Source organism: Erinaceus europaeus, chromosome 11, assembly GCF_950295315.1.
Source record: "Erinaceus europaeus chromosome 11, mEriEur2.1, whole genome shotgun sequence".
NCBI lineage: Eukaryota > Metazoa > Chordata > Mammalia > Eulipotyphla > Erinaceidae > Erinaceus > Erinaceus europaeus.
In genome coordinates this window covers 119,905,170-119,932,106 of record NC_080172.1, presented here as the reverse complement: position 1 = coordinate 119,932,106, position 26,937 = coordinate 119,905,170, and the positions used below count along the sequence as shown (strand labels likewise).

The 26,937-nt window shown below is 53.3% G+C and overlaps 1 protein-coding gene across 2 annotated transcripts in view; it reads left to right on the top strand.

Annotated features, from left to right (window-relative positions):
• Positions 1–26,937, top strand: part of ECE1 (endothelin converting enzyme 1) — a 162,282-nt gene that overhangs the window by 14,708 nt on the left and 120,637 nt on the right. The window contains exon 1 of one of the 2 annotated variants that reach the window (XM_060200867.1): positions 11,169–11,520. The exons of the other annotated variant lie outside the window; for it this stretch is intronic. Within the exon in view, the coding sequence (XP_060056850.1) occupies positions 11,184–11,520 (337 nt within the window). The 5' untranslated portion in view covers positions 11,169–11,183. Of the gene's footprint in view, positions 1–11,168; positions 11,521–26,937 lie in introns of those variants that run through there. 2 annotated transcript variants of the gene reach the window in all.

Genomic DNA, 26,937 nt, shown 5'->3' with positions numbered 1-26,937 from the left:
ACAACAGAGAAGATGTTGCAACAAGGCAGATACTGCAACAGAACAGATACCGCAACAAGGCAGATACTGCAACAAGGCAAGTCAGGCCTTCCAGTTTCCCAGGATACACAGAAGTTATGAGTAGATTATCCTGTAGTCTATCAAGTATGCAATAACACTGTACTTAAAAAAACAATATGTCTTAATTAAAAAGTATTGCTGACATTCTAGCCGCTATATTTTTTCTTTATATTTTGTACATTTTACTTTCTTGTAAACAATTGATGCAGTGCCAGTGACCATGATAAACATTACAAATTGGGGTTGGGCAGACAGCACAGTGGTTATGCAGAAGACTTTTCTTCCTAAAGCTGTGTATGTTGTCTTCTTCTTGTCTCCTTCTCCTTCTCCTCCTTCTCCTTCCTCCTCCTCCTTTTTCCTCTTCCTCTCTCATTAAAATAAATAAAAGTAAAATATTCTTAGAAATTAAATAAGTGGGGGTTGGGCGGTAGTGCAGTGGGTAAAGCGCACATAGCACGAAGTACAAGGACAAGCATAAGGATGCCGCTTGAGCCCCTGGCTTTCCACCTGTCGCTTCACAAGCGGTGAAGCAGGTCTGCAGGTGTCTATCTTTCTCTTCCCCATCTTCCTTTCTTCTCTTGATTTCTCTCTGTCCTATCCAACAACAATGATAGCAAGAACAACAACAATGATAAACAACAAGGGCAACAAAAGGGGAAAAAATAGCCTCCAGGAGCAGTGGATTCGTAATGCAGGCACCAAGACCCATTGATAACCCTGGAGGCAAAAAAAAAAAAAAGTGCTGCACACAGACCTTGAGGTCGTTGTAGATAGCGAAAGAGCATTTTTAGGTCCACATTGTCACTTTCGGGCTGGCAGAAAGTCTTGTCTTGCTGTTGGTGCCTGCTCACTAATTAGGGTGGCCAGTGTTGAAGGTTGACACAGCTTGGCAGTTCACTAGACTGGGACAGCAGTGAGGCTTGCTGCATTTATGACTCCTGTTTTATGAGTGATCTCTCTGTGGTACCTGGTGCCGTTTTGCCAGCAGACAGCGCACTGTCCCTCAGCCCCTGCTACTCTGTGTGCTGAGTCTGTGGACTAGCTTAGCCGCTGTCACCTCCATAGTGCTGATATCCTTAGCAGATGTAATTTGAAGAAGTCACTTTCTTTGCTTGTCCATGAGAGCAACATGCTGTCTGATTCAATCTTATCAAGAGACAGCAGCATGCAGGCTTCTTCTGACTCTGCTTCTCTCGCAGTCCCCACGACACCTGCAGGCACTTCCTTCACTGACGTCTTCACCCTCAAACGTCATCCTGAGGGTTGGGGGCAGCTTCTTCCAAACTTCTGTTGCGATTAGTGTGTCCACCTCCTCTCATGAATCACAAGTTTGTTTGTTTGTTGTGAACCTGGGGCCTCACACATGGTGGTTTCACTGTTTCCAAACTGATTTGTTTTTATTCAGATAGAGAGACAGAGAGAGGAGGAGAGACACCCCAGTCCTGCCACTTTCTCTGGTGCTGTGGCACTCCTGTGGTTCTGGGGCACGACCCTAGGCCTCGTGCATGGCAAGGCACATTTTCGACCTGGTGAGCTGTGGACGTGTGTGTGTGCATGTATCCACATTGTTAAAACCACAACAGGGGGTAGGTAGCATAATGGTTACGCTTCCAAGTCCCAGGTTCAACCCCCCACACCACCATAAGCCAGAGCTGAGCAGTGCTTTGGTTAAAAAACAAAAACAAAAAACCACCAGAACACTACTAAGCTTTGGCTTCTGGTGCCAGACACTAAACCTGGAATGTCAAAACCTCTAGCCTGACCATCACCCTATCTTCCCAGCCCTCCACATATATTCTTAGTGCCCTATAGAATGGTGACTTTGCCAGATGAAAGAAGAGAAGTAGCCATCTGTGGTAGCCATAAGGCATTTTTTATTTGCCTCCAGGGTTATTATTGGGGCTCGGTGCCTGCACCATGAATCCACCGCTCCTGGAGGCCATTTTACCCCCTTTTGTTGCCCTTGTTGTGGTTATTATTGTTGTTGTTGATGTCATTCGTTGTTGGATAGGACAGAGAGAAATGGAGAGAGGAGGGGAAGACAGAGGGGGGAGAGAAAGACAGACACCTGCAGACCTGCTTCACCGCCTGTGAAGCGACTCCCCTGCAGGTGGGGAGCTGGAGGCTCGAACCAGGATCCTCACGCCGGCCCTTGCGCCACGTGCGCTTAACCCACTGCGCTACTGCCCAACCCCCAAGGCATTTCTTAAGTGACTGGAAAGGTGGGGTAGCTCATTTACCCCTGCGTCCCAGGATGGGTGTGTGGTAGCAGGAATGAGAGTTCCCTCCATGGACATCTCTGTCTTGGGTAATCAGAAGGTGCCTTGCAGTGATGCTGAAAGAACTTTTTTTTTTCCTGGCAGTGAGTCTAACAGTGGCCTTACAATATTCAGTGGACCATGTTGTAAACAGCTGTGCTGGCGCACGGGCTTTGTTGTTTGTTTACAGGTGATGGGCAGGGATTCGCGTGGCTCTCAAGGGTCTGGGGGCTTTGGACATGGAAGTGAGGGTGAACTTAAAGTCACCAGCTGTGTGAGTCTCCAGCAAGAAAGCCAGCCGAAGCTTTGATGCCAGACCCACCCTCCTTTCTACGCAGATCCTAGACGGCATCTTCCTTCTGAACACTCACGGCTGAGTGCAGCCGCCATCATGATCGCCTAGAGCACGTGCTGCGGCTTCTACATCAGCACTGGCTTCCCCTGTACACTTGTCTGTTTCGGTTTCTTTATTGGGGTTTTCTTTATGAATGGTTTACATTCGACAGTAAAACACTGTTGTTTGTACATGCACAACGTTTCCCAGTTTCCCACATAACAATGTGACCTCCACTAGGTCCTCTGCCATCCTGTTCTAAGACCTGACCCCCCCCCCCCCACACACACACACACACTGAGTCCTTGACTTTGGGGCAGTACACCAGCTCCAGTCCAAATTCTGCTTAGTGTTTCCCCTTCTGTCCTTATTTCTCAGCTTCTGTCTATGAGTGGGATCATGCCATATTCATCCTTCTCTTTCTGGCTGATCTCACTTCACATGATTCCTTCAAGCTCCATCCAAGATGAGGTCAAGAAGGTGAACCTTCTTTATAGCTGAGTAGTATTCCATTGTATATATATAACACAACTTGCTCAGCCACTCACCTGTTGTTGGACACCTGGGTTGCTTCCAGGTCTTGGCTATTACAGATTGTGCTGCTGTGAACATGGGTGTGCACAGATCTTTTTGGATGGGTGTGTTCATTGTTTTTATTTATTTATTCTTATTGCCTCCAGGGTTATCTTGGGTTCAGTGTCTGCACAACAAATCCACCACTCCTGGCGGCCTTTTGTTTTGTTTTGTTTTTACACAAGACAAAGAGCTTGAAAGGGGAGGGGAGAGAGAAAGAGGGGTTCGGGCCCCGCTCCCCACCTGCAGGGGGGACACTTCATGAGCAGTGAAGCAGCATAGTCATTAAAAAGAAAAGACTTTGGGCATGGCTTTGGTCAGGGTTATAGCATCTATAATGTTTGTAACAGGAGGCCAGGCAGTGGCGCACCTGGTTAAGCGCACACATTACCATGTGCAAGGACCCGGGTTCAAGCCCCTGGTCCCACCTGCAGGGGGTAAGCTTCACAAGCGGTGGAGTACGGCTGCAGGTCTCTCTGTCTCCTTCCTTCTTTCTCCCCTCCCTCTCTCTTTCTGTCTCTGTCCATGGTACAGAACAGTATCATTTAGGTACAGTGAGAGAGCAAAGGGCAACACCCCAGTCACTATGCTCCAGAGGGAGTCTTAGCTGCTTCTCCCAGAGCCCAGCTGCAGGACTGCAGGTGCCCCTGGGGAGCAGCAGGGCTGCAGGGGTCACGTCCCCCATGTCACCCTGGGGAGCAGCAGGACTGTAGGGGTCACGTCCCCCATGTCACCCTGGGGAGCAGCAGGGCTGCAGGGGTCAGTCCCCCATGTCACCCTGGGGAGCAGCAGGGCTGCAGGGGTCAGGTCCCCATGTCACCCTGGGGAGCAGCAGGACTGCAGGGGTCACGTCCCCATGTCACCCTGGGGAGCAGCAGGGCTGCAGGGGTCAGTCCCCCATGTCACCCTGGGGAGCAGCAGGACTGCAGGGGTCACGTCCCCATGTCACCCTGGGGAGCAGCAGGGCTACAGGGGTCAGGACCCCATGTCACCCTGGGGAGCAGCAGGACTGCAGGGGTCAGGTCCCCATGTCACCCTGGGGAGCAGCAGGGCTGCAGGGGTCAGGTCTCCATGTCACCCTGGGGAGCAGCAGGACTGCAGGGGTCAGGTCCCCATGTCACCCTGAGGAGCAGCAGGGCTGCAGGGGTCAGGTCCCCATGTCACCCTGGGGAGCAGCAGGGCTGCAGGGGTCACGTCCCCCATGTCACCCTGGGGAGCAGCAGGGCTGCAGGGGTCAGGCCCCATGTCACCCTGGGGAGCAGCAGGGCTGCAGGGGTCACGTCCCCCATGTCACCCTGGGGAGCAGTAGGACTGCAGGGGTCACGTCCCCCATGTCACCCTGGGGAGCAGCAGGACTGCAGGGGTCACGTCCCCCATGTCACCCTGGGGAGCAGCAGGACTGCAGGGGTCACGTCCCCATGTCACCCTGGGGAGCAGCAGGACTGTAGGGGTCAGGCCCCCATGTCACCCTGGGGAGCAGCAGGACTGCAGGGGTCAGGTCCCCATGTCACCCTGGGGAGCAGCAGGACTGCAGGGGTCAGGTCCCCATGTCACCCTGGGGAGCAGCAGGACTGCAGGGGTCAGGTCCCCATGTCACCCTGGGGAGCAGCAGGGCTGCAGGGGTCAGGTCTCCATGTCACCCTGGGGAGCAGCAGGACTGCAGGGGTCAGGTCCCCATGTCACCCTGAGGAGCAGCAGGGCTGCAGGGGTCAGGTCCCCATGTCACCCTGGGGAGCAGCAGGGCTGCAGGGGGTCAGGTCCCCATGTCACCCTGGGGAGCAGCAGGGCTGCAGGGGTCAGGCCCCCATGTCACCTTGGGGAGCAGCAGGGCTGCAGGGGTCAGGCCCCATGTCACCCTGGGGAGCAGCAGGGCTGCAGGGGTCACGTCCCCCATGTCACCCTGGGGAGCAGTAGGACTGCAGGGGTCACGTCCCCCATGTCACCCTGGGGAGCAGCAGGACTGCAGGGGTCACGTCCCCCATGTCACCCTGGGGAGCAGCAGGACTGCAGGGGTCACGTCCCCATGTCACCCTGGGGAGCAGCAGGACTGTAGGGGTCAGGCCCCCATGTCACCCTGGGGAGCAGCAGGACTGCAGGGGTCAGGTCCCCATGTCACCCTGGGGAGCAGCAGGGCTGCAGGGGTCACATCCCCCATGTCACCCTGGGGAGCAGCAGGACTGCAGGGGTCAGGTCCCCATGTCACCCCGGGGAGCAGCAGGGCTGCAGGGGTCACGTCCCCATGTCACCCCGGGGAGCAGCAGGACTGCAGGGGTCAGGTCCCCATGTCACCCTGGGGAGCAGCAGGGCTGCAGGGGGTCAGGTCCCCATGTCACCCCGGGAGCAGCAGGGCTGCAGGGGTCAGGTCCCCATGTCACCCCGGGAGCAGCAGGGCTGCAGGGGTCAGGTCCCCATGTCACCCCGGGAGCAGCAGGGCTGCAGGGGTCAGGTCCCCATGTCACCCTGGGGAGCAGCAGGGCTGCAGGGGGTCAGGTCCCCATGTCACCCCGGGAGCAGCAGGGCTGCAGGGGTCAGGTCCCCATGTCACCCTGGGGAGCAGCAGGGATGCAGGGGTCACGTCCCCATGTCACCCCGGGGAGCAGCAGGGCTGCAGGGGTCAGGCCCCCATGTCACCCTGGGGAGCAGCAGGACTGCAGGGGTCAGGTCCCCATGTCACCCCGGGAGCAGCAGGGCTGCAGGGGTCAGGTCCCCATGTCACCCTGGGGAGCAGCAGGGCTGGGGAGCAGCAGGGCTGCAGGGGTCAGGTCCCCATGTCACCCTGGGGAGCAGCAGGGACAGAAGTCAGAAGAGATTGACTTCTGGCAGCCTGGCCATTAAGTGAATTTGTGCTTTGTGTGACTTCCTGGTACACGTAGGCTGATGTCAGCCATTTGTAATTTGGTCATCATCCTCTGCTGTATGCAGTTCCGTCCCAAAATGCTGTTGGAACAAACCGGAATTTCAGGTGTCTCTTTTTCTCTCCCTGTCTGTCTCTCTCAACCTCTCTGTCCTGTCAAATAAAAATGGAAATAAGGTTAAAAAAAAAAAAGGAAAAGTGGCTGGCCGGAGCAGTGGATTTGAGGTGCTGGCACTGAACCCCTGTGATATCCTTGGTGGCCAAAAAGGAAGAAAGAAGAGGGGAGATACACACCTGCATCCTGCCTCATCTCTTGTGAAGTGTCCCCCGCAGACTTGAGCTATGGTCCTTGCGCCTGGTACTGTGAGCCCACCTTCCCCCACCCCTGGCACATTTTAGTAGCGATACCTCTTCCTTCAGCCTCGTGAAGCAGCCCCTTTTGGATCCAGACAGATCCTTCTGCAGTCTCCCAGAGTTAGAGTTAGAACTCACTTTGGAAGCAGCCCTTGTGCGGGGCCCATGGTGGCTGGTCCGGCTGTCCACAAACCAGGAAAGCTTTCTCCACCTCAGTAGATGAGCTCTGTCTGGATCCAGAAGGGGCAGGATGCAGTAGTCTTGGTTAAAAACCTTTCTCACTGAGCACTCGATAGATATCTTGCCATTCTTTCTGGCCTGTAGAGTTTGTGTGAAGTCTGCTGCTAATCTTCTGGGATTTCCTCTGTAGGTGACTCTTTGTTTTTCTCTTGCAGCCTTCAGGATCCTTTCTTTATCCTTATTCCTTTCCATTCTAAATATGATGTGTCTTGGTGTCTTTAAGTCTGGGTTAATTCTGTTTGGGACCCTCTGGGCTTCTTGAACCTTTATGTCTTTTATGTTGTCTAGACTGGAGAAGTTCTCAGCTAATATGTCCTGAAGAATGCTTCCTTCCCCTCCCTCTCTTTCTTCCTCTGGTAAGCCAATAATACATATATTATTTTTTTAAGTCATCCCATAGGACTCTGTTGTTGTTTTCAGTGTCTCTTAATCGCTTTTTGACATCTCTTGCTTTTTTTTTAGTTGTCTCTAATTCATCCTCGATCTTGCTAATTCTGTCTTTAGCCTCATTTATTCTATCTTCTCTCCCCTCTACTGTTTTCTGGAGTTCATCTATTTTGTTACCCTATTCTAATACTGTTTTAGCTTGTTCAGCTAGCTGTGTTCTTAGCTCAGCTATTTCAGCTTTCAGCTCTCGAATAACCTTGAGATCATTAGTGATTTCTTCCAGAGTCTCATTTGTTGTTTCTGCATTTCTGATGACAATTCCTTCAAACTCTTTACTCACTCCTGTGATTATCTCCTTAACTAGTGTTTGGATGATGCCCTCATTATTTTGTGCTTCAGTCTTTGGGGGGCTTTTAGCTGGACTCTTGTCCTGGTTCATTTCTCCAATATTTCTTCTTGTCGGTTTAACTGTTTTATATAGTATGTTATGAGGTTCCTCTCTCAGTACTTTTCAAATTACTGATCACTCTTGCCTGGATTGACTTGTGTCTAAGTAAGGTACTTAAAGGGCTCACAGTTGTGGAAATTGACAATGGTTTCAATATTATTTTAACCCCTGAATTGGAGCTCAGTGGCTTAAAAGCCTCTTTTGTTCTTTTTCTTCCCTGTAGGCTATGGGATTAAACCATAAGTAGGCTTCTTAGCTTAATCCCTCACTCCTGACCAAGAGATAAAGTAGGGTGGGGAAGAGATAATACAGTGGTTATGCAAAGAGACTCTCACACCCCAAGGATCCTTACCTCAGGGCTTAATTCAGCTTCTCTGACGACCCAGGCAGCACTGCTGGATCCTGTGAGTTTCTAAATAGTCCCATTTATATTCTGTAGGTTCCCATTTATAGTCTGTAGGTTCACCATGTTCTCATCAGGAGAACAGCATGGAAAGGCTCCTACCACACAGCCCCACCGCTAGGCCACCGAGGCGTAGATCTTCTGAGTTTCCTGGTCAGCTCTCTGTCCCCCAGTGTCAGCACAGGGCCTCCCCCTTGCTGCTCCAGCCTCTGAAGGCAGTAGCAATGGAGACTCACAGTTGCATTTGATGAGTCTCAGGGGAGTCCTCTCCTCCCTTCTGTTGTCTTTTTGTTGGTGAAACAGACTGGAGGTGGAGTCTCAACTGGTAAACTGCCGGACTGTTACCAGCTGCTCAGTCTCTCCCTAGGCTCCTCTCTGTCCACGAGCCACACGTGTTTGCACTCACCAGTGATTTGGTGGTTTCCTGAAGTCGTTCTTGTCCTGCCTTGTTGCGGTCCCAGGTGGTCTCCTTTGCTATTCCTAGTTGACCTGGGAGAGGAGAGGAGAGGAGAGGAGAGGAGAGGAGAGAAACACCGAACACTAGATTTCACTGTAGGGTTACTGGGGGCTTTGCTTGTTTGCTTTCTGCCTCAGGAGCCTTCGGCTGCTTGATCCCACTGTTCCCTCTGGACTTTTCCAGTCATGGTGCCATGCTTTGCATGTCCATGTAATGCTGGGGACTCAAACTCACATCCTTGCACATGGTGAAGTAGGCACTTTACCCAGTGAACTATTTCCCATGGGCCTACAGATTAGCCTGATTATTTTTTTGCTATATTTTATTTATTGTTATTATTATTATCATGCGTCCAGGGTTATTGCAGGGGCTCGGTGCCTGCACCATGAATCCACTGCTTTTGGAAGCTATTTTTTCCCTTTTGTTGCCCTTGTTGTTTTATCATTGTTGTGGTTATTATTGTTGTTTTTATTGATGTCATTGTTGTTGGATAGGACAGAGAGAAATGGAGAGAGGAGGGGAGACAGAGAGGAGGAGAGAAAGACAGACACCTGCAGACCTATTTCACTGCTTGTGAAGCAACTCCCCTGCAGGTGGGAAGCTGGGGACTTAAACTGGGATCCTTACACCGGTCCTTGCACTATTTTATTATTTTTATATTGAGGAGGTTAATGCTTTATAGTGCAGCCGTTGGCATATGTATACAATTTTATTATGTACCAAGCCCCCAGACTTTTCTTCCTCACCTTCCTCTCTCTCCCTCCCCAGAGTCCTTTGCTTTGGTGCAATGCACCAGAGCCTAATTTCTAAACAACTAATATTGTTACATCTCAGGCAATAGGAAAGCCTGAAGAGAGAGTAGCATGGCTGACCCGTGGCGCCATCAGAGCAAACACATTTGTCACAGGAGCTCCTGTTCCCTGTGATTGTCATCTGTGCTGCCTCCAACAGTTACAACAATGACATCAAAGGTCACTGGTCACAGATCTCTATGACAGACTAAGAATGGAAAAAGCTTGACAGCCCAGGACCGTGAGCAAGAGAGACACAGAAGCACACAGTGCAGGCTGTTGGGGAAAATGACTCACTGTCACTGACTTTCAACTTGTTAAAAACAGGAACAACAAAAAACCCACAGTATCTGCAAAGCATAATAAAGTGAGGCCAGCCTATAGCAATAGTGGCATTTTAAAAGGTATTTATTTCCACAAGGGTGAATAGAAAGTGCTGAGAAGACAGCACAATGGTTCTGTAAAAGACTTTCAGGCCTGAGGCTCCAAGGTACCAGGTTCAATGCCTAGCACTACCATAAGCCAGGCTGAGTTAAGAGACCAGAGCACAACTCAGCTCTGGCTTTTGCTTGAGCCACCTGAGCAAGTCCCAGATGCAAAGCAAAGATCATGAACTCTGGAGCCTGAGGCCTAGACGTTCTCTGTTCTAACTTGGAGCTGTCTTCCCAGTGCCTGGCTCCAAAGTGCTATGCACCAGATATAAGGTATATAAATAAAGGCTAAGTACTTTATACTGTCAGTTCCCTACATTAACACTGTGAGACATTTTTGATGACCACTAGGTTACATCTGTCTCTCTTACTGAGTGTCAGAACAGGATTTGAATCCTAAGCAGCTTGGTTACAGAACCCAGGTTCTTTGAAAAATAATAATAAATAAAAAGAATTGGGAGTTGGGCAGTAGCGCAGCAGGTTAAGCGCAGGTGGCACAAAGCTCAAGGACCAGCATAAGGATCCTGGTTCGAGCTTCCAGCTCCCCACCTGCAGGGGAGTCACTTCACAAGCGGTGAAGCAGGTCTGCAGGTGTTTCTCTTTCTCTCCCCCTCTCTGTCTTCCCCTCCTGTCTTCATTTCTCTCTGTCCTGTCCAACAATGATGAAATCAAGAGCAACAATAATAACTACAACAATAAAACAGCGAGGGCAACAAAAGGGAAAATAAATATTAAAAAATATTTTTAAGGGGAGTCGGGCTGTAGCGCAGCGGGTTAAGCGCAGGTGGCGCAAAGCACAAGGACCGGCATAAGGACCCCGGTTCGAGCCCCCAGCTCCCCACCTGCAGGGGAGTCGCTTCACAGGCGGTGAAGCAGGTCTGCAGGTGTCTGTCTTTCTCTCCCCCTCTCTGTCTTCCCCTCCTCTCTCCATTTCTCTCTGTCCTATCCAACAATGACGACAACAATAATAACTACAACAATAAAACAACAAGGGCAACAAAAGGGAATACATAAATAAAATAAAATATTTTAAAAAATTTTTTAAAAATTTAAAAAGACTTATTTACTTAAGTCAGGGGGGGACCACACACCAAAGCACCATTTTGGTGTGTCTGATGCCAGGGAGCAAACTTAAGACCTCATGCCTGCAAATCCGGTGATTTACCCACTGCCCCACTTCCAGGTCACTAGAACCCAAAGTTCTTTGAATTTTTTCTTTCCCTTCCTTCCTTCCTTCCTTCCTTCCTTCCTTCCTTCCTTCCTTCCTTTGCCACCAGGATTATCTCTAGTGCTCAGTGCTGGCACTGCAAATCCACCATTACTAGCCTCCATGTTTGCCTTTTTGTTCCTTCTTTTTTTACTTTTGATAGGACAGAGAGAAATTGAGAGAGGACGGGGAGATAGAGAGGGGGAGGTAGAGAGCCCTGCAGCCCTGCATCGCAGCTTGTGATGCTCCCACCCTGCAGGTGGGGGAAGAGACTTAGACTCACATGGTAGTTCGTGCACTCAACCCGGTGTGCTACCACCTGGCCCCCAGAACAGATTCTAGACTTGAAAACCCTGTCTCCAGCGTCTGTTCTTAACCACCACAGCATGCCTGGCTTCTTTTCGGGCCCCTGGGCCCCTCTGCATGCGCCCAGGCAGCTCTTTGAGCATTTCCTGCAGACTCACTGTCTGCCTTCTGCATGGGCTGTAAGATCTCTGTCCTCTGAGGGAGGACAGACTCCACCGGCAGTGCACCTGCTGCCACAGACAGGCTGTAGGGACAGCACAGCGCTTCCTGTTGTCCTCTCCTACCCCACCCCCTGCCTGAAACACGCTTTGCATACGGGACTTTCTCAGGTGGCGCTGGCAGCCCAGGCTGGGGAGGTGGCTTTTTGCCACTTCGCTGCTTGGAAGGAGATTCAGGAAGTGGAGCCACACGCCCGTGGTAAGTACAGGCTGGAATCTTCCACACTCTGAGTCCAAGGGTTGTGGACACGGCTCCTCAGCAGTTGTTTCTTATTAGGAGAGAGGGTGAGGGGTGTGGGAGGGGTGCCCTGCACACGCCACCCCTCGTGCATCTGCGGGGTCCTGCCTGGTGGTGGGCAGGGAAGGCAGCCCTGAGGCAGAAGCGCCTGAGTTGAGGTCTAAGGGGCAGGCTGAGTGGTTAGTAGCTCAAAGGATAAAAAGGACGACGTGCGGCCAGGTGGTGATGCACCTGACTGAGTGTGCCTGTTATAATGCACAAGGACCAGGGTTCGAGCCTCCAGTCCCCACCTGCAGGGGGAAAGCTTTGCGAGTGGTGAAGCAGGGCTGCAGGGGTCGCTCTGCCTCTCTATCTCCCCTCCCCCTCTCGATTCCTGGCTGTCTCTATCCAATAAATAAATAAAGACAATTAAAAATAAATAAAGACTGTAGGTTAAGTGAACAGTAGGTGTGAGGTCCTGAGGCAGGCGACCTGTCACCTGTCCAGTGTGACTAGCAGAGAAAGCAAACGCAGGAGTGACCCACGAGGAGGCTGAGCAGTGGCCCGGAGCTGGGCTCCCACAGAGCTGCAGAGACCAGGCGAGAGGTCTGGATGCGAGCCCGGGACGGAGGGCCGTCAGTCACAGGCGTGCATGTTCCAAGCAGTGAGTCTTACACTTTGCTCTGTGCAGAAAGGGCCTGTGTGAGCCTGCAGAGGAGAGGAGGAGAGCGGTGTCCAGCCCGCAGGGCCAAGGGTTCTCCCCGCTCCAGGGGTGGCCGCTCGGACATGGAGGGGCATGTAGAGAGGCGGGAGACGGTGGCTTAGTGGTAGGGGAGAGAGAAAGCGAGACAGAGGGAGAGGGAGGCAGAGATGCTAAGAGATAGAGGTAGCAGGGCTTGGTAATTGACTGGCAGGTAAAACCAAGAGCTCAGAAAAGCTGTGTGGATGTGTGTGACTTTGTGTGTGAGTGTGTGTGTGTGTGTGAGTGTGTGTGTGACTGTGAGTGTGTGTGTGTGTGTGTGTGTGTATGAGAGTGTGAGTGTGTGTGAGTGTGTATGAATGAGAGTGTGTGACTGTGAGTGTGTGTGTGTGACTGTGAGTGTGTGTGAGTGTGGGGGTGTGTGTGTATATGAGAGTGTGAGTGTGTGTGAGTGTGTGTGAGTGTGTATGAATGACTGAGAGTGTGTGTGAGAGTGTGTGTGTGTGTGTGACAGTGTGTGAGTGTGGGGTGTGTGTATGTGAGAGTGTGTGTGTATGAATGACTGAGAGTGTGTTTGTGAGTGTGTGTGAGTGTATGTGTGTGTGTGACAGTGTGTGAGTGTGGGGTGTGTGTGTGTGTATGTGAGAGTGTGTGTGTATGAATGACTGAGAGTGTGTGTGTGTGAGTGTGTGTGTGACTGTGTGAGTGTGGGGTGTGTGTTTGTGTGTGTATGTGAAAGAATGTGAGTGTGTGAATGACTGTGAGAGTGTGTGTGAGTGAGTGTGAGAGAGTGTGTGAGAGTGAATGTGTGAGTGTGAGAGTGTGTGAAAGTGTGTCTGTAAGTGTAAGAGTGAGTGAAAGAGTGTGTGAGAGAGTGTGAGAGAGTGAGTGTGAGAGTGAGTGAAAGAGAGTATGGGAGTGAGTGTGACTGTGAGTGACTGTGTGTGCAAGAGTGAGAGAGTTTGAGAGTGAGAGTGAGAGCGAATGAGTGAGAGAGAGTGAGTGTGAGAGTGAGAGAGCTAATGAGAGTGAGTGAGTGTGAGTGAGAGCGAATGAGAGAGAGAGAGTGAGTGTGAGAGAGCAAATGAGAGAGAGAGAGTAGGTGCGGGGCCTTGGTGGCTGGGCCACAGAACTTGGCAGCAGCAGCAGAGCCCAGGCGCTGGCCTCCTGGCAAAGTCAGACGAGGGCCAGATGTTACCTTTAGTCCTTTCTCCCGTGTCCTCTGGGGGCCTCACCTCTGTGCGCTGCCCCCAGTCTGGTAGCGTCAAGGGTGTCAGGGGGCACGGATGTGTCTCTGAAGTGCCCAGCGGGGGGAGCTGACCCCAGATCATTTGCTGTGACCTCTGAGGCCCTTTCCTCACCCCAGGGCTTGGAAGGAGTCCTCAGGGAGTGGGGGGTGACAAAGTGGGGGCTGCAGCTGCACAGAGCACAGGCTGGATGGTGGGGGGGCGTGTCTGAGGAGTGAGGAGATACCCCACCAGAGCCCCCGCCATCCAGCCGCCTCAGCCACAGGCTTCCTCCCATCCCAGCAGCCCTGCCTGCTGAACACCGAGATGCTGAGTCCTGCTGGCTTCTCCAGACTCCCCGCCCTGGTCTAGAGCACCCTCCCCCGCCTCCCCGTCCTGGTCCCCACTTTCCTGCCTGGACATCATGTCTCCACTCTTCCTTCTTCTCTCACTAGGTCTTTTTTTTTTTTTTTAATTTTTTAAAATTTTTTAAATTTATTTATTCCCTTTTGTTGCCCTTGTTGTTTTATTGTTGTGGTTATTATTATTGTTGTCATCGTTGTTGGATAGGACAGAGAGAAAGGAGGGGAAAACAGAGAGGGGGAGTGAAAGACAGACACCTGCAGATCTGCTTCACCGCCTGTGAAGCGACTCCCCTGCAGGTGGGGAGCCAGGGCTCAAACCGGGATCCTGACTCTGGTCTTTGTGCCATCTGTGCTTAACCACTGCGCTACAGCCTGGCTCCCTCTCACTAGGTCTTAGAACCTTTTCTCTCCTCAGAGCCCTTGTCTCTGGGAATTGCCACCGGACCTTGAACCTAGCCTGAGACCCCTCAGAGTCCTCCGTCTCCTGCCCTCCCAGTGGCCCTCAGTCTCCTGGGATCTGCACCCCACGTCCTGGCACTGGGTGCTTCGCCCCTCCCCGCAACTGGTGCTCAGGAAGCTGCTCTCTCCCGCAGTCAACCCCTGAGCTCCCGCCCTCCCCCGCATGGAGTTTTCTTGCTCAGAGCCATGTGCAGTGTGGCGGCCCAGCCTGGCAGCAGCTACTGTGACTCAGCACCAGGAAGGATGAGGGCTGGGGAGGGAAAGGAGAAGCCAAGAGCTGCTGGCTCTGCCCTGGGCCAACTCCTGCTGAGCTGGTGAGGTAGGATGAGGGCAGGTGTGACGCAAGCCTTCCACAGCAGGGGGTGGGCACGGGGGTTGGGGCTCCGGTGGGTCTCACCAAGGTGTGATGGTGGAAGGCACTGGCAGCTCCCAGAGAAGCCCAGACCCCCTGAGCCTCTGGCAGATGGATGAGGGCAGCCTCAGGACCTCTTGTGGCTCCTTACCTGCCTATAGCACCTGTCTGCGCCTGTGCTCCGACCTGTCTGCGCCTGTCATCTGACCTGTCTGCGCCTGTACTCCGACCTGTCTGCGCCTGTCATCTGACCTGTCTGCGCCTGTCCTCCGACCTGTCTGCGCCTGTCCTCCGACCTGTCTGCGCCTGTCCATCGACCTGTCTGCGCCTGTCCTCCGACCTGTCTGCGCCTGTCCTCCGACCTGTCTGCGCCTGTCCTCCGACCTGTCTGCGCCTGTCCTCTGATCTGTCTGCGCCTGTCCTCTGCGTCCTCTGACCTGTCTGTCCTGTGGGGCAGGAAGGAGGACCCACGCTCAGTGAGCAGTGACACCAGGTTGTAGCCTGTGAGAGCAACATGTACCGTGACTCATTTCACCCCTGAGTCATCAGGAGAGAGGGACTCTGCTCTGTCCCCACTTGACAGATGAGGAAGCTGAGGCGTGGTGAGGGGAGGAGGCTCTCACAAGGCCAAGCATTCGATGTTCTGCAGTCCGTTCACAGAGGGCCGTGGTGAAGCCTCCATCCTCAGGGCTGAGACTGTGTCTGTGGTTAAGAGGGGCAGCAGAGGCACCTGGTGGAGGAGACTGACACCGGAAGTGGGGCTCTTGGGAGTGGGTGGTGGCGGCTCTCAGCTGGATGAGGGCCCCAGTGCTGAGGAAGCAGCTCTGCTCTGTCCTGCTGCGCCACCAGTGCCCCTTCATGGTGGCTGTGTCTTCTGTCTCCTGGGGCAGAGACCCAGGCTGAGTTGGCATACTTTGCCCTCAGCAGTGACAGGAGGGTAGAGAGGGAGCAGCCTCATGGGTCTGAGCTAGGGAGGGCAGGCTGGCAGTGCCAGAGCTAGCTTGTGGCCCCTCTTGTCTCTCGGAACACGGAGAGTCTTGTGCTAGCCAGTCAGGACACAGAACCCAGTGCACAGCACTGTGCTCTGAGACCAGCTCTGACCACCACCCATCCTGTCTCTTCATATGTGCGCTAGATTAAGCCCTTGACAAAAGGTAAGGGAGAGGGGCCTGGCGGTGGCACACACATCACAGTGCACAAGGACCCAGGTTCAAGCCCCTGTTCCCCGGTTACTGGAGGTGGGGGGGGGTTCACAAGTGGTGAAGCAGGGCTGCAGGTGTCTGTCTCTATCTAATAAATAAACAATAACAATGGTATGGGAGCATTTCTGCCCGCAGCCCCTACTGCCGCCCCTGAAGAGATCACATAATAAGAACCTCGATCCCTTCTCGGGTGGTCTTACGTCACCGTCCTGCTGTCCCCATGTCAGCCACAAGCTCACCCAGGGAAGTCCAGAGGACCCCCTGTCTCCTCTCCATCCTGTTCCCTTTGAGCAGGGCTGGATGGCTGGCGCCCAGTGCCCCTCGAAGCTGGGTCAGGAGAGTGGGCACACTTGTCTCTGCCACCCAGGCCTGACTGTCCCCTGCCCTCCTGGGCCCCCGAGCCCTCCCAGCCAGTACAAGTGGGCGGCTGGGTGACCCGGGGCGCCTCCAGCCTGACTCAGCCTGACCCAGGCCCCATCTGGGGAGAGTGAGTCAGATCTTAACCCAAGTGCTTCTCTTCATGCGGGGAAGTGACACCCCTTTTGGTCCCCTCCAGACTTGTGTCACAGCTCTGAAGAGCACCATCACCACAGTGGAGACAGCCCACGATGGCCATTGTTGGGAGCAGACAGACCCTTGACAACGACCGGGTCACCTGGACAGAACAGTGCTGGGTCGCATGGAAGGAGGGTCCCCTCCTCCACCAGAGATGGCCATCTGTGTCCCCCTTCTGCCTGCTCAGGGGACCTTGGTCCACCTGCCCTGTCCATCCATCACACTTGATCAAGTTTAGTGTGGGGAGGGAGGAGGGCAGAGAGACGGCCCATCTGACAGGCTGCCTTCCTGGCCATGTGCACAGCCCAGTTTCCAGCACTGGCACCACGGGACTGCCGTGATGGGACCGGGTGAAGCTCCAGTGTCTGTCAGTCTGTCTGTCTCCAGCAGAAAAAGTGGACCTGGAGTGGTGAACTCGCACTTGCACAAGGCCCCAGCAACACAGTAACACACAGAGCTTGTGTGTAGGGTGGACATAACCGAGTTTTCCTTGAACACACCCCACACACATACACACCAGTCTTCTTCGCCTGAGTCCCCTCCAGAGTCTTGTGCCAACCTCTATTGACTGAGAGTGGCAGTTGTGAGGATCTGGAAGTCTACCTTGAGCAGGAGAGAGAGGGAGAGGGGTGATGGATCAGTCAATCAGTGATGTCTGCCAGGGCCTGAGGAACGGGGCTGGGGCCAGGGTACAGGGGTCTCCTGGCCTTTCTCCTAGAGAGAGACTACTGATAGGCCTCCCACCTGTCCCCATCATTTCCTTTTTTTTTTACTATTTTATTTATTTATTGGATAGAGACAGCCAGAAATCGAGAGAGGGAGAGAGACAGAGACACCTGCCACCCTGCTTCACAACTCATGAAGCTTCCCCCCTGCAGATGGGGCCTGGGGGCTTGAACTCAGGTCCTTGAGCGTGGTTACTTGTGCACTCAACCAGGCACACCATCACCCAGCCCCCATCACTTCCTCGGTGACCTTAAGGACATGCGCCACCTCTCCGGAGTTCCCTTTCTCACCTGTGGAGCAGGGCGAATGAATCACCACCTCTGCTCATGAGATGGACGAGGAGACATTAGCCGGACAGTCTGGTCTCCTGAGAGTCAGGCTTCTCTAGCCCCACGGAAGGCTCCCCTGCCCCACTGCCACTGCCTCCCATGGACTTGTGTCCTCGCACTGCTGTCCCTGTGTCCTCCTGTAGCAGTGCCGGCACACACTCGGCACATTTATCCACGAAGAAAAGAAAACAGCAAATGAAGGACGGGACCCCCGGGCTGGAGCCCCCCAGCCATGACACCGGGAGCCTTTCCTTCTTTCCTGCTTCAGCAGGGCTGCTCCTGGGGGCTCCCCCTCCTCCTCCCCCTTCTCCCCAAGCCAGCTTATCCACACTTGGAGTTTCCTGCTCAATTTTTCTATTTGGCAATTTCATACCAGCACACAAGATCTCCCTGGGGAATGTTATGAGTTCTTCTTTAACATATAGTAAAATTAGAAGATCCTATTTGGGAATGGAGTGCAGAATTGGCATGAATTTTAATAGATTTTAAGTGAGACACCAGCAAAGACTTTCTAAAAGACTCATTTGTCTATGAGAGGGAGACAACCAGAGCATCACTCCAGCACATATAAAGTCAGAGATTGCACTTAGGACCTCATGCCTGATGGCCAAGGGCTTCCAGTGAAGAACTTCTGAAAAATACTTTATTCTTTTATTTATTGGATAGAGACAGAAATAAGGAGGTGTGGGGGAGATAGAGAAAGAGAGAGGGGGACTGGGCATTGGTGCCGCTGGTTGAGTGCACATGTTGCATTGCACAAGGACCTAGGTTCAAGCCCCTGGCCCCACCTTCAGGGGAGAAGCTTCATAAGTGGTGAGACAGTGTTGCCTGTGTTTCTCTTCCTCTACCTCCCTCTTCCCTCTCAATTTCTCTGTTTCTCTCCAAAATAAATAAATATACAAAGATATATTTTAAGGAGAAAGACACCTTTCGTCGCCCTCCACTGTTTGTAGCATATGCTCTTTGCCAGGTGACAACACGCCCAGACTCCTACCCCACCTCTTTTTGTGCTGGGTGCAGAGAGAAAGAGAAACTGGAAAGACAGCAGTGCCAGAGCTCCCTTCACTGTGGTAGGGCTGGGCTGCACATGGCTCTCACACATGGTATGTCCTCACACATTCTGTCCCAAAGAGCAGTGTCGGCAGCCAGCAGTATTCCCTGGGCTGTGTACCCTATAGCAGAGCAGTATTCCCTGGGCTGTGTACCACATGGCAGAGCAGTATTCCCTGGGCTGTGTACCCCATGGCAGAGCAGTATTCCCTGGGCTGTGTACCCCATGTCAGAGCAGTATTCCCTGGACTGTGTACCCCATGGCAGAGAGTATTCCCTGGACTGTGTACCCTATAGCAGAGCTGTATTCCCTGGACTGTGTACCCTATAGCAGAGCAGTATTTCCTGGGCTGTGTACCAAATGGCAGAGCAGTATTCCCTGGGCTGTGTACCACATGGCAGAGCAGTATTCCCTGGACTGTGTACCCCATGGCATAGCAGTATTCCCTGGACTGTGTACCCCATAGCAGAGCAGTATTCCCTGGGCTGTGTACCCCATAGCAGAGCAGTATTCCCTGGACTGTGTACCCCATGGCATAGCAGTATTCCCTGGACAGTGTACCCCATGGCAAAGCAGTATTCCCTGGACTGTGTACCCCATGGCAGAGCAGTATTCCCTGGACTGTGTACCCCATAGCAGGGCAGTATTCCCTGGGCTGTGTACCCCATGGCAGAGCAGTATTCCCTGGACTGTGTACCCCATGGCAGAGCAGTATTCCCTGGGCTGTGTACCCCATGGCAGAGCAGTATTCCCTGGGCTGTGTACCCCGTGGCAGAGCAGTATTCCCTGGGCTGTGTACCCCATGGCAGAGCAGTATTCCCTGGACTGTGTACCCCATGGCAGAGCAGTATTCCCTGGACTGTGTACCCCATAGCAGAGCTGTATTCCCTGGGCTGCGTACCCCATAGCAGAGCAGTATTCCCTGGACTGTGTACCCCATGGCATAGCAGTATTTCCTGGACTGTGTACCCCATAGCAGAGCAGTATTCCCTGGACTGTGTACCCCAGGGCAGAGCAGTATTCCCTGGACAGTGTACCCCATAGCAGAGCTGTATTCCCTGGGCTGTGTACCCCATGGCAGAGCAGTATTCCCTGGACTGTGTACCCCATGGCAGAGCAGTATTCCCTGGGCTGTGTAAACCATGGCAGAGCAGTATTCCCTGGACTGTGTACCCCATGGCAGAGCAGTATTCCCTGGGCTGTGTACCCCATGGCAGAGCAGCATTCCCTGGACTCTGTACCCCATAGCAGAGCAGTATTCCCTGGGCTATGTACCCTATAGCACAGCAGTATTCCCTGCGCTGTGTACCCCATAGCAGAGCAGTATTCCCTGGGCTGTGTGCCCCATAGCAGAGCAGTATTCCCTGGGCTGTGTACCCTATAGCAGAGCAGTATTCTCTGGGCTATGTACCATATGGCAGAGAGTATTCCCTTGGCTGTGTACCCCATGGCAGAGCAGTATTCCCTGGACGGTGTACCCCATAGCAGAGCTGTATTCCCTGGGCTGTGTACCCTATAGCAGAGCAGTATTCCCTGGACTGTGTACCCTATGGCAGAACAGTATTCCCTGGACTGTTTACCCCATGGCAGAGAGTATTCCCTGGGCTGTGTACCCTATAGCAGAGCAGTATTCCCTGGGCTGTGTATCACATGGCAGATAGTTTTCCCTGGGCTGTGTACCCTATACCAGAGCTGTATTCCCTGGGCTGTGTACCCTATAGCAGAGCAGTATTCCCTGGGCTGTGTACCCCATGGCAGAGAATATTCCCTGGGCTGTGTACCCTATAGCAGAGCTGTATTCCCTGGACTGTGTACCCTATAGCAGAGCAGAATTCCCTGGGCTGTGAACCCCATAGCAGAGCAGTATTCCCTGGACTGTGTACCCTATATCAGAGCAGTATTCCCTGGGCTGTGTACCGCATGACAGAGCAGTATTCCCTGGACTGTGTACCCCATAGCAGAGCAGTATTCCCTGGACTGTGTACCCCATGGCAGAGCAGTATTCCCTGTACTGTGTACCCCATGGCAGAGCAGTATTCCCTGGGCTGTGTACCCCATAGCAGAGCAGTATTCCCTGGGCTGTGTACCCCATAGCAGAGCTGTATTCCCTGGACTGTGTACCCCATAGCAGAGCAGTATTCCCTGGACTGTGTACCCCATAGCAGAGCAGTATTCCCTGGGCTGTGTACCCCATGGCAGAGCAGTATTCCCTGGGCTGTGTACCCCATGGCAGAGCAGTATTCCCTGGGCTGTGTACCCCATGGAAGAGCAGTATTCCCTGGGCTGTGTACCCCATAGCAGAGCAGTATTCCCTGGACTGTGTACCCCATGGCAGAGAAGTATTCCCTGGACTGTGTACCCCATGGCAGAGCAGTATTCCCTGGGCTGTGTACCCCATGGCAGAGAGTATTCCCTGCGCTGTGTACCCTATAGCAGAGCTGTATTCCCTGGACTGTGTACCCTATAGCAGAGCAGTATTCCCAGGGCTGTGTACCCCATAGCAGAGCAGTATTCCCTGGACTGTGTACCCCATAGCAGAGCTGTATTCCCTGGACTGTGTACCCCATAGCAGAGCTGTATTCCCTGGGCTGTGTACCAATAGCAGAGCAGTATTCCCTGGGCTGTGTACCCCATGGAAGAGCAGTATTCCCTGGGCTGTGTACCCCATGGCAGAGGAGTATTCCCTGGGCTGTGTACCCCATAGCAGAGCAGTATTCCCTGGGCTGTGTACCCCATAGCAGAGCTGTATTCCCTGGACTGTGTACCCCATAGCAGAGCTGTATTCCCTGGGCTGTGTACCAATAGCAGAGCAGTATTCCCTGGGCTGTGTAAACCATGGCAGAGCAGTATTCCCTGGACTGTGTACCCCATAGCAGAGCAGTATTCCCTGGGCTGTGTACCCCATAGCAGAGCAGTATTCCCTGGGCTGTGTACCCCATAGCAGAGCAGTATTCCCTGGACTGTGTACCCCATGGCAGAGCAGTATTCCCTGGACTGTGTACCCCATGGCAGAGCAGTATTCCCTGGGCTGTGTACCCCATGGCAGAGCAGTATTCCCTGGACTGTGTACCCCATGGCATAGCAGTATTCCCTGGGCTGTGTACCCCATGGTAGAGCAGTATTCCCTGGACTGTGTACCCCATGGCAGAGCAGTATTCCCAGGACTGTGTACCCCATGGCAGAGCAGTATTCCCTGGACTGTGTACCCCATGGCAGAGCAGTATTCCCTGGGCTGTGTACCCCATGGCAGAGCAGTATTCCCTGTACTGTGTACCCCATAGCAGAGCAGTATTCCCTGGGCTGTGTACCCTATAGCAGAGCAGTATTCCCTGGGCTGTGTACCACATGGCAGAGCAGTATTCCCTGGGCTGTGTACCCCATGGCAGAGCAGTATTCCCTGTACTGTGTACCCCATAGCAGAGCAGTATTCCCTGGGCTGTGTACCCTATAGCAGAGCAGTATTCCCTGGGCTGTGTACCACATGGCAGAGCAGTATTCCCTGGGCTGTGTACCACATGGCAGAGCAGTATTCCCTGGGCTGTGTACCACATGGCAGAGCAGTATTCCCTGGGCTGTGTACACCATAGCAGAGCAGTATTCCCTGGACTGTGTACCACATGGCAGAGCAGTATTCCCTGGACTGTGTACCCCATGGCAGAGCAGTATTCCCTGGGCTGTGTACCCCATAGCAGAAGTATTCCCTGGGCTGTGTACCCCATAGCAGAGCAGTATTCCCTGGACTCTGTACCCTATATCAGAGCTGTATTCCCTGGGCTGTGTACCGCATGGCAGAGCAGTATTCCCTGGACTGTGTACACCATAGCACAGCAGTATTCCCTGGACTGTGTACCACATGGCAGAGCATTATTCCCTGGGCTGTGTACCAATAGCAGAGGAGTATTCCCTGGGCTGTGTAAACCATGGCAGAGCAGTATTCCCTGGACTGTGTATCCCATAGCAGAGCAGTATTCCCTGGGCTGTGTACCCCATAGCAGAGCAGTATTTCCTGGGCTGTGTACCCCATAGCAGAGCAGTATTCCCTGGACTGTGTATCCCATGGCAGAGCAGTATTCCCTGGACTGTGTACCCCATGGCAGAGCAGTATTCCCTGGACTGTGTACCCCATGGCAGAGCAGTATTCCCTGGACTGTGTACCCCATAGCAGAGCAGTATTCCCTGGACTGTGTACCCCATGGCAGAGCAGTATTCCCTGGACTGTGTACCCCATGGCAGAGCAGTATTCCCTGGGTTGTGTATCCCATGGCAGAGCAGTATTCCCTGGACTGTGTACCCCATGGCAGAGCAGTATTCCCTGGACTGTGTACCCTATATCAGAGCTGTATTCCCTGGGCTGTGTACCGCATGGCAGAGCAGTATTCCCTGGACTGTGTACACCATAGCAGAGCAGTATTCCCTGGACTGTGTACCACATGGCAGAGCAGTATTCCCTGGACTGTGTACCCCATGGCAGAGCAGTATTCCCTGGGCTGTGTACCCCATAGCAGAGCAGTATTCCCTGGGCTGCGTACCCCATAGCAGAGCTGTATTCCCTGGGCTGTGTACCAATAGCAGAGCAGTATTCCCTGGGCTGTGTAAACCATGGCAGAGCTGTATTCCCTGGACTGTGTACCCCATAGCAGAGCAGTATTCCCTGGGCTGTGTACCCCATAGCAGAGCAGTATTTCCTGGGCTGTGTACCCCATAGCAGAGCAGTATTCCCTGGACTGTGTACCCCATGGCAGAGCAGTATTCCCTGGACTGTGTACCCCATGGCAGAGCAGTATTCCCTGGGCTGTGTACCCCATGGCAGAGCAGTATTCCCTGGACTGTGTACCCCATGGCAGAGCAGTATTCCCTGGACTGTGTACCCTATAGCAGAGCAGTATTCCCTGGACTGTGTACCCCATGGCAGAGCAGTATTCCCTGGACTGTGTACCCCATGGCAGAGCAGTATTCCCTGGACTGTGTACCCCATGGCAGAGCAGTATTCCCTGGACTGTGTACCGCATGGCAGAGCAGTATTCCCTGGGCTGTGTAGCCCATAGCAGAGCAGTATTTCCTGGGTTGTGTACCCCATAGCAGAGCAGTATTCCCTGGACTGTGTACCCCATGGCAGAGCAGTATTCCCTGGACTGTGTACCCCATGGCGGAGCAGTATTCCCTGGGTTGTGTACCCCATGGCAGAGCAGTATTCCCTGGACTGTGTACCCCATGGCAGAGCAGTATTCCCTGGACTGTGTACCCTATAGCAGAGCAGTATTCCCTGGACTGTGTACCCCATGGCAGAGCAGTATTCCCTGGGCTGTGTACACTATAGCAGAGCTGTATTCCCTGGACTGTGTACCCTATAGCAGAGCAGTATTCCCTGGGCTGTGTACCCCATAGCAGAGCAGTATTCCCTGGACTCTGTACCCTATATCAGAGCTGTATTCCCTGGGCTGTGTACCGCATGTCAGAGCATTATTCCCTGGACTGTGTACACCATAGCACAGCAGTATTCCCTGGACTGTGTACCACATGGCAGAGCATTATTCCCTGGGCTGTGTACCAATAGCAGAGCAGTATTCCCTGGGCTGTGTAAACCATGGCAGAGCAGTATTCCCTGGACTGTGTATCCCATAGCAGAGCAGTATTCCCTGGGCTGTGTACCCCATAGCAGAGCAGTATTTCCTGGGCTGTGTACCCCATAGCAGAGCAGTATTCCCTGGACTGTGTATCCCATGGCAGAGCAGTATTCCCTGGACTGTGTACCCCATGGCAGAGCAGTATTCCCTGGACTGTGTACCCCATGGCAGAGCAGTATTCCCTGGACTGTGTACCCCATAGCAGAGCAGTATTCCCTGGACTGTGTACCCCATGGCAGAGCAGTATTCCCTGGACTGTGTACCCCATGGCAGAGCAGTATTCCCTGGGCTGTGTATCCCATGGCAGAGCAGTATTCCCTGGACTGTGTACCCCATGGCAGAGCAGTATTCCCTGGACTGAATACCCTATATCAGAGCTGTATTCCCTGGGCTGTGTACCGCATGGCAGAGCAGTATTCCCTGGACTGTGTACACCATAGCAGAGCAGTATTCCCTGGACTGTGTACCACATGGCAGAGCAGTATTCCCTGGACTGTGTACCCCATGGCAGAGCAGTATTCCCTGGGCTGTGTACCCCATAGCAGAGCAGTATTCCCTAGGCTGTGTACCCCATAGCAGAGCTGTATTCCCTGGGCTGTGTACCAATAGCAGAGCAGTATTCCCTGGGCTGTGTAAACCATGGCAGAGCTGTATTCCCTGGACTGTGTACCCCATAGCAGAGCAGTATTCCCTGGGCTGTGTACCCCATAGCAGAGCAGTATTTCCTGGGCTGTGTACCCCATAGCAGAGCAGTATTCCCTGGACTGTGTACCCCATGGCAGAGCAGTATTCCCTGGACTGTGTACCCCATGGCAGAGCAGTATTCCCTGGACTGTGTACCCTATAGCAGAGCAGTATTCCCTGGACTGTGTACCCCATGGCAGAGCAGTATTCCCTGGACTGTGTACCCCATGGCAGAGCAGTATTCCCTGGACTGTGTACCCCATGGCAGAGCAGTATTCCCTGGACTGTGTACCGCATGGCAAAGAAGTATTCCCTGGGCTGTGTACCCCATAGCAGAGCAGTATTTCCTGGGTTGTGTACCCCATAGCAGAGCAGTATTCCCTGGACTGTGTACCCCATGGCAGAGCAGTATTACCTGGACTGTGTACCCCATGGCGGAGCAGTATTCCCTGGGTTGTGTACCCCATGGCAGAGCAGTATTCCCTGGACTGTGTACCCCATGGCAGAGCAGTATTCCCTGGACTGTGTACCCTATAGCAGAGCAGTATTCCCTGGACTGTGTACCGCATGGCAGAGCAGTATTCCCTGGGCTGTGTACACTATAGCAGAGCTGTATTCCCTGGACTGTGTACCCTATAGCAGAGCAGTATTCCCTGGGCTGTGTACCCCATAGCAGACCAGTATTCCCTGGACTCTGTACCCTATATCAGAGCTGTATTCCCTGGGCTGTGTACCGCATGGCAGAGCAGTATTCCCTGGACTGTGTACACCATAGCACAGCAGTATTCCCTGGACTGTGTACCACATGGCAGAGCATTATTCCCTGGGCTGTGTACCAATAGCAGAGCAGTATTCCCTGGGCTGTGTAAACCATGGCAGAGCAGTATTCCCTGGACTGTGTATCCCATAGCAGAGCAGTATTCCCTGGGCTGTGTACCCCATAGCAGAGCAGTATTTCCTGGGCTGTGTACCCCATAGCAGAGCAGTATTCCCTGGACTGTGTATCCCATGGCAGAGCAGTATTCCCTGGACTGTGTACCCCATGGCAGAGCAGTATTCCCTGGACTGTGTACCCCATGGCAGAGCAGTATTCCCTCGGTTGTGTACCCCATGGCAGAGCAGTATTCCCTTGGCTGTGTACCCCATGGCAGAGAGTATTCCCTGGGCTGTGTACCCTATAGCACAGCAGTATTCCCTGCGCTGTGTACCCCATAGCAGAGCAGTATTCCCTGGGCTGTGTACCCCATAGCAGAGCAGTATTCCCTGGGCTGTGTACCCCATGGCAGAGAGTATTCCCTGGGCTGTGTACCCTATATCAGAGCTGTATTCCCTGGACTGTGTACCCTATAGCAGAGCAGTATTCCCTGGGCTGTGTACCCCATAGCAGAGCAGTATTCCCTGGACTGTGTACCCTATATCAGAGCAGTATTCCCTGGGCTGTGTACCGCATGGCAGAGCAGTATTCCCTGGACTGTGTACACCATAGCAGAGCAGTATTCCCTGGACTGTGTACCACATGGCAGAGCAGTATTCCCTGGACTGTGTACCCCATGGCAGAGCAGTATTCCCTGGGCTGTGTACCCCATAGCAGAGCAGTATTCCCTGGGCTGTGTACCCCATAGCAGAGCTGTATTCTCTGGACTGTGTACCTCATAGCAGAGCTGTATTCCCTGGGCTGTGTACCAATAGCAGAGCAGTATTCCCTGGGCTGTGTAAACCATGGCAGAGCAGTATTTCCTGGACTGTGTACCCCATAGCAGAGCAGTATTCCCTGGGCTGTGTACCCCATAGCAGAGCAGTATTTCCTGGGCTGTGTACACATAGCAGAGCAGTATTCCCTGGACTGTGTACCCCATGGCAGAGCAGTATTCCCTGGACTGTGTACCCCATGGCAGAGCAGTATTCCCTGGACTGTGTACCCCATGGCAGAGCAGTATTCCCTTCACTGTGTACCCCATGGCAGAGCAGTATTCCCTGGACTGTGTACCCCATGGCAGAGCAGTATTCCCCGGACTGTGTACCCCATGGCAGAGCAGTATTCCCTGTGCTCTGTACCCCATAGCAGAGCAGTATTTCCTGTGCTCTGTACCCCATAGCAGAGCAGTATTCCCTGGGCTGTGTACCCT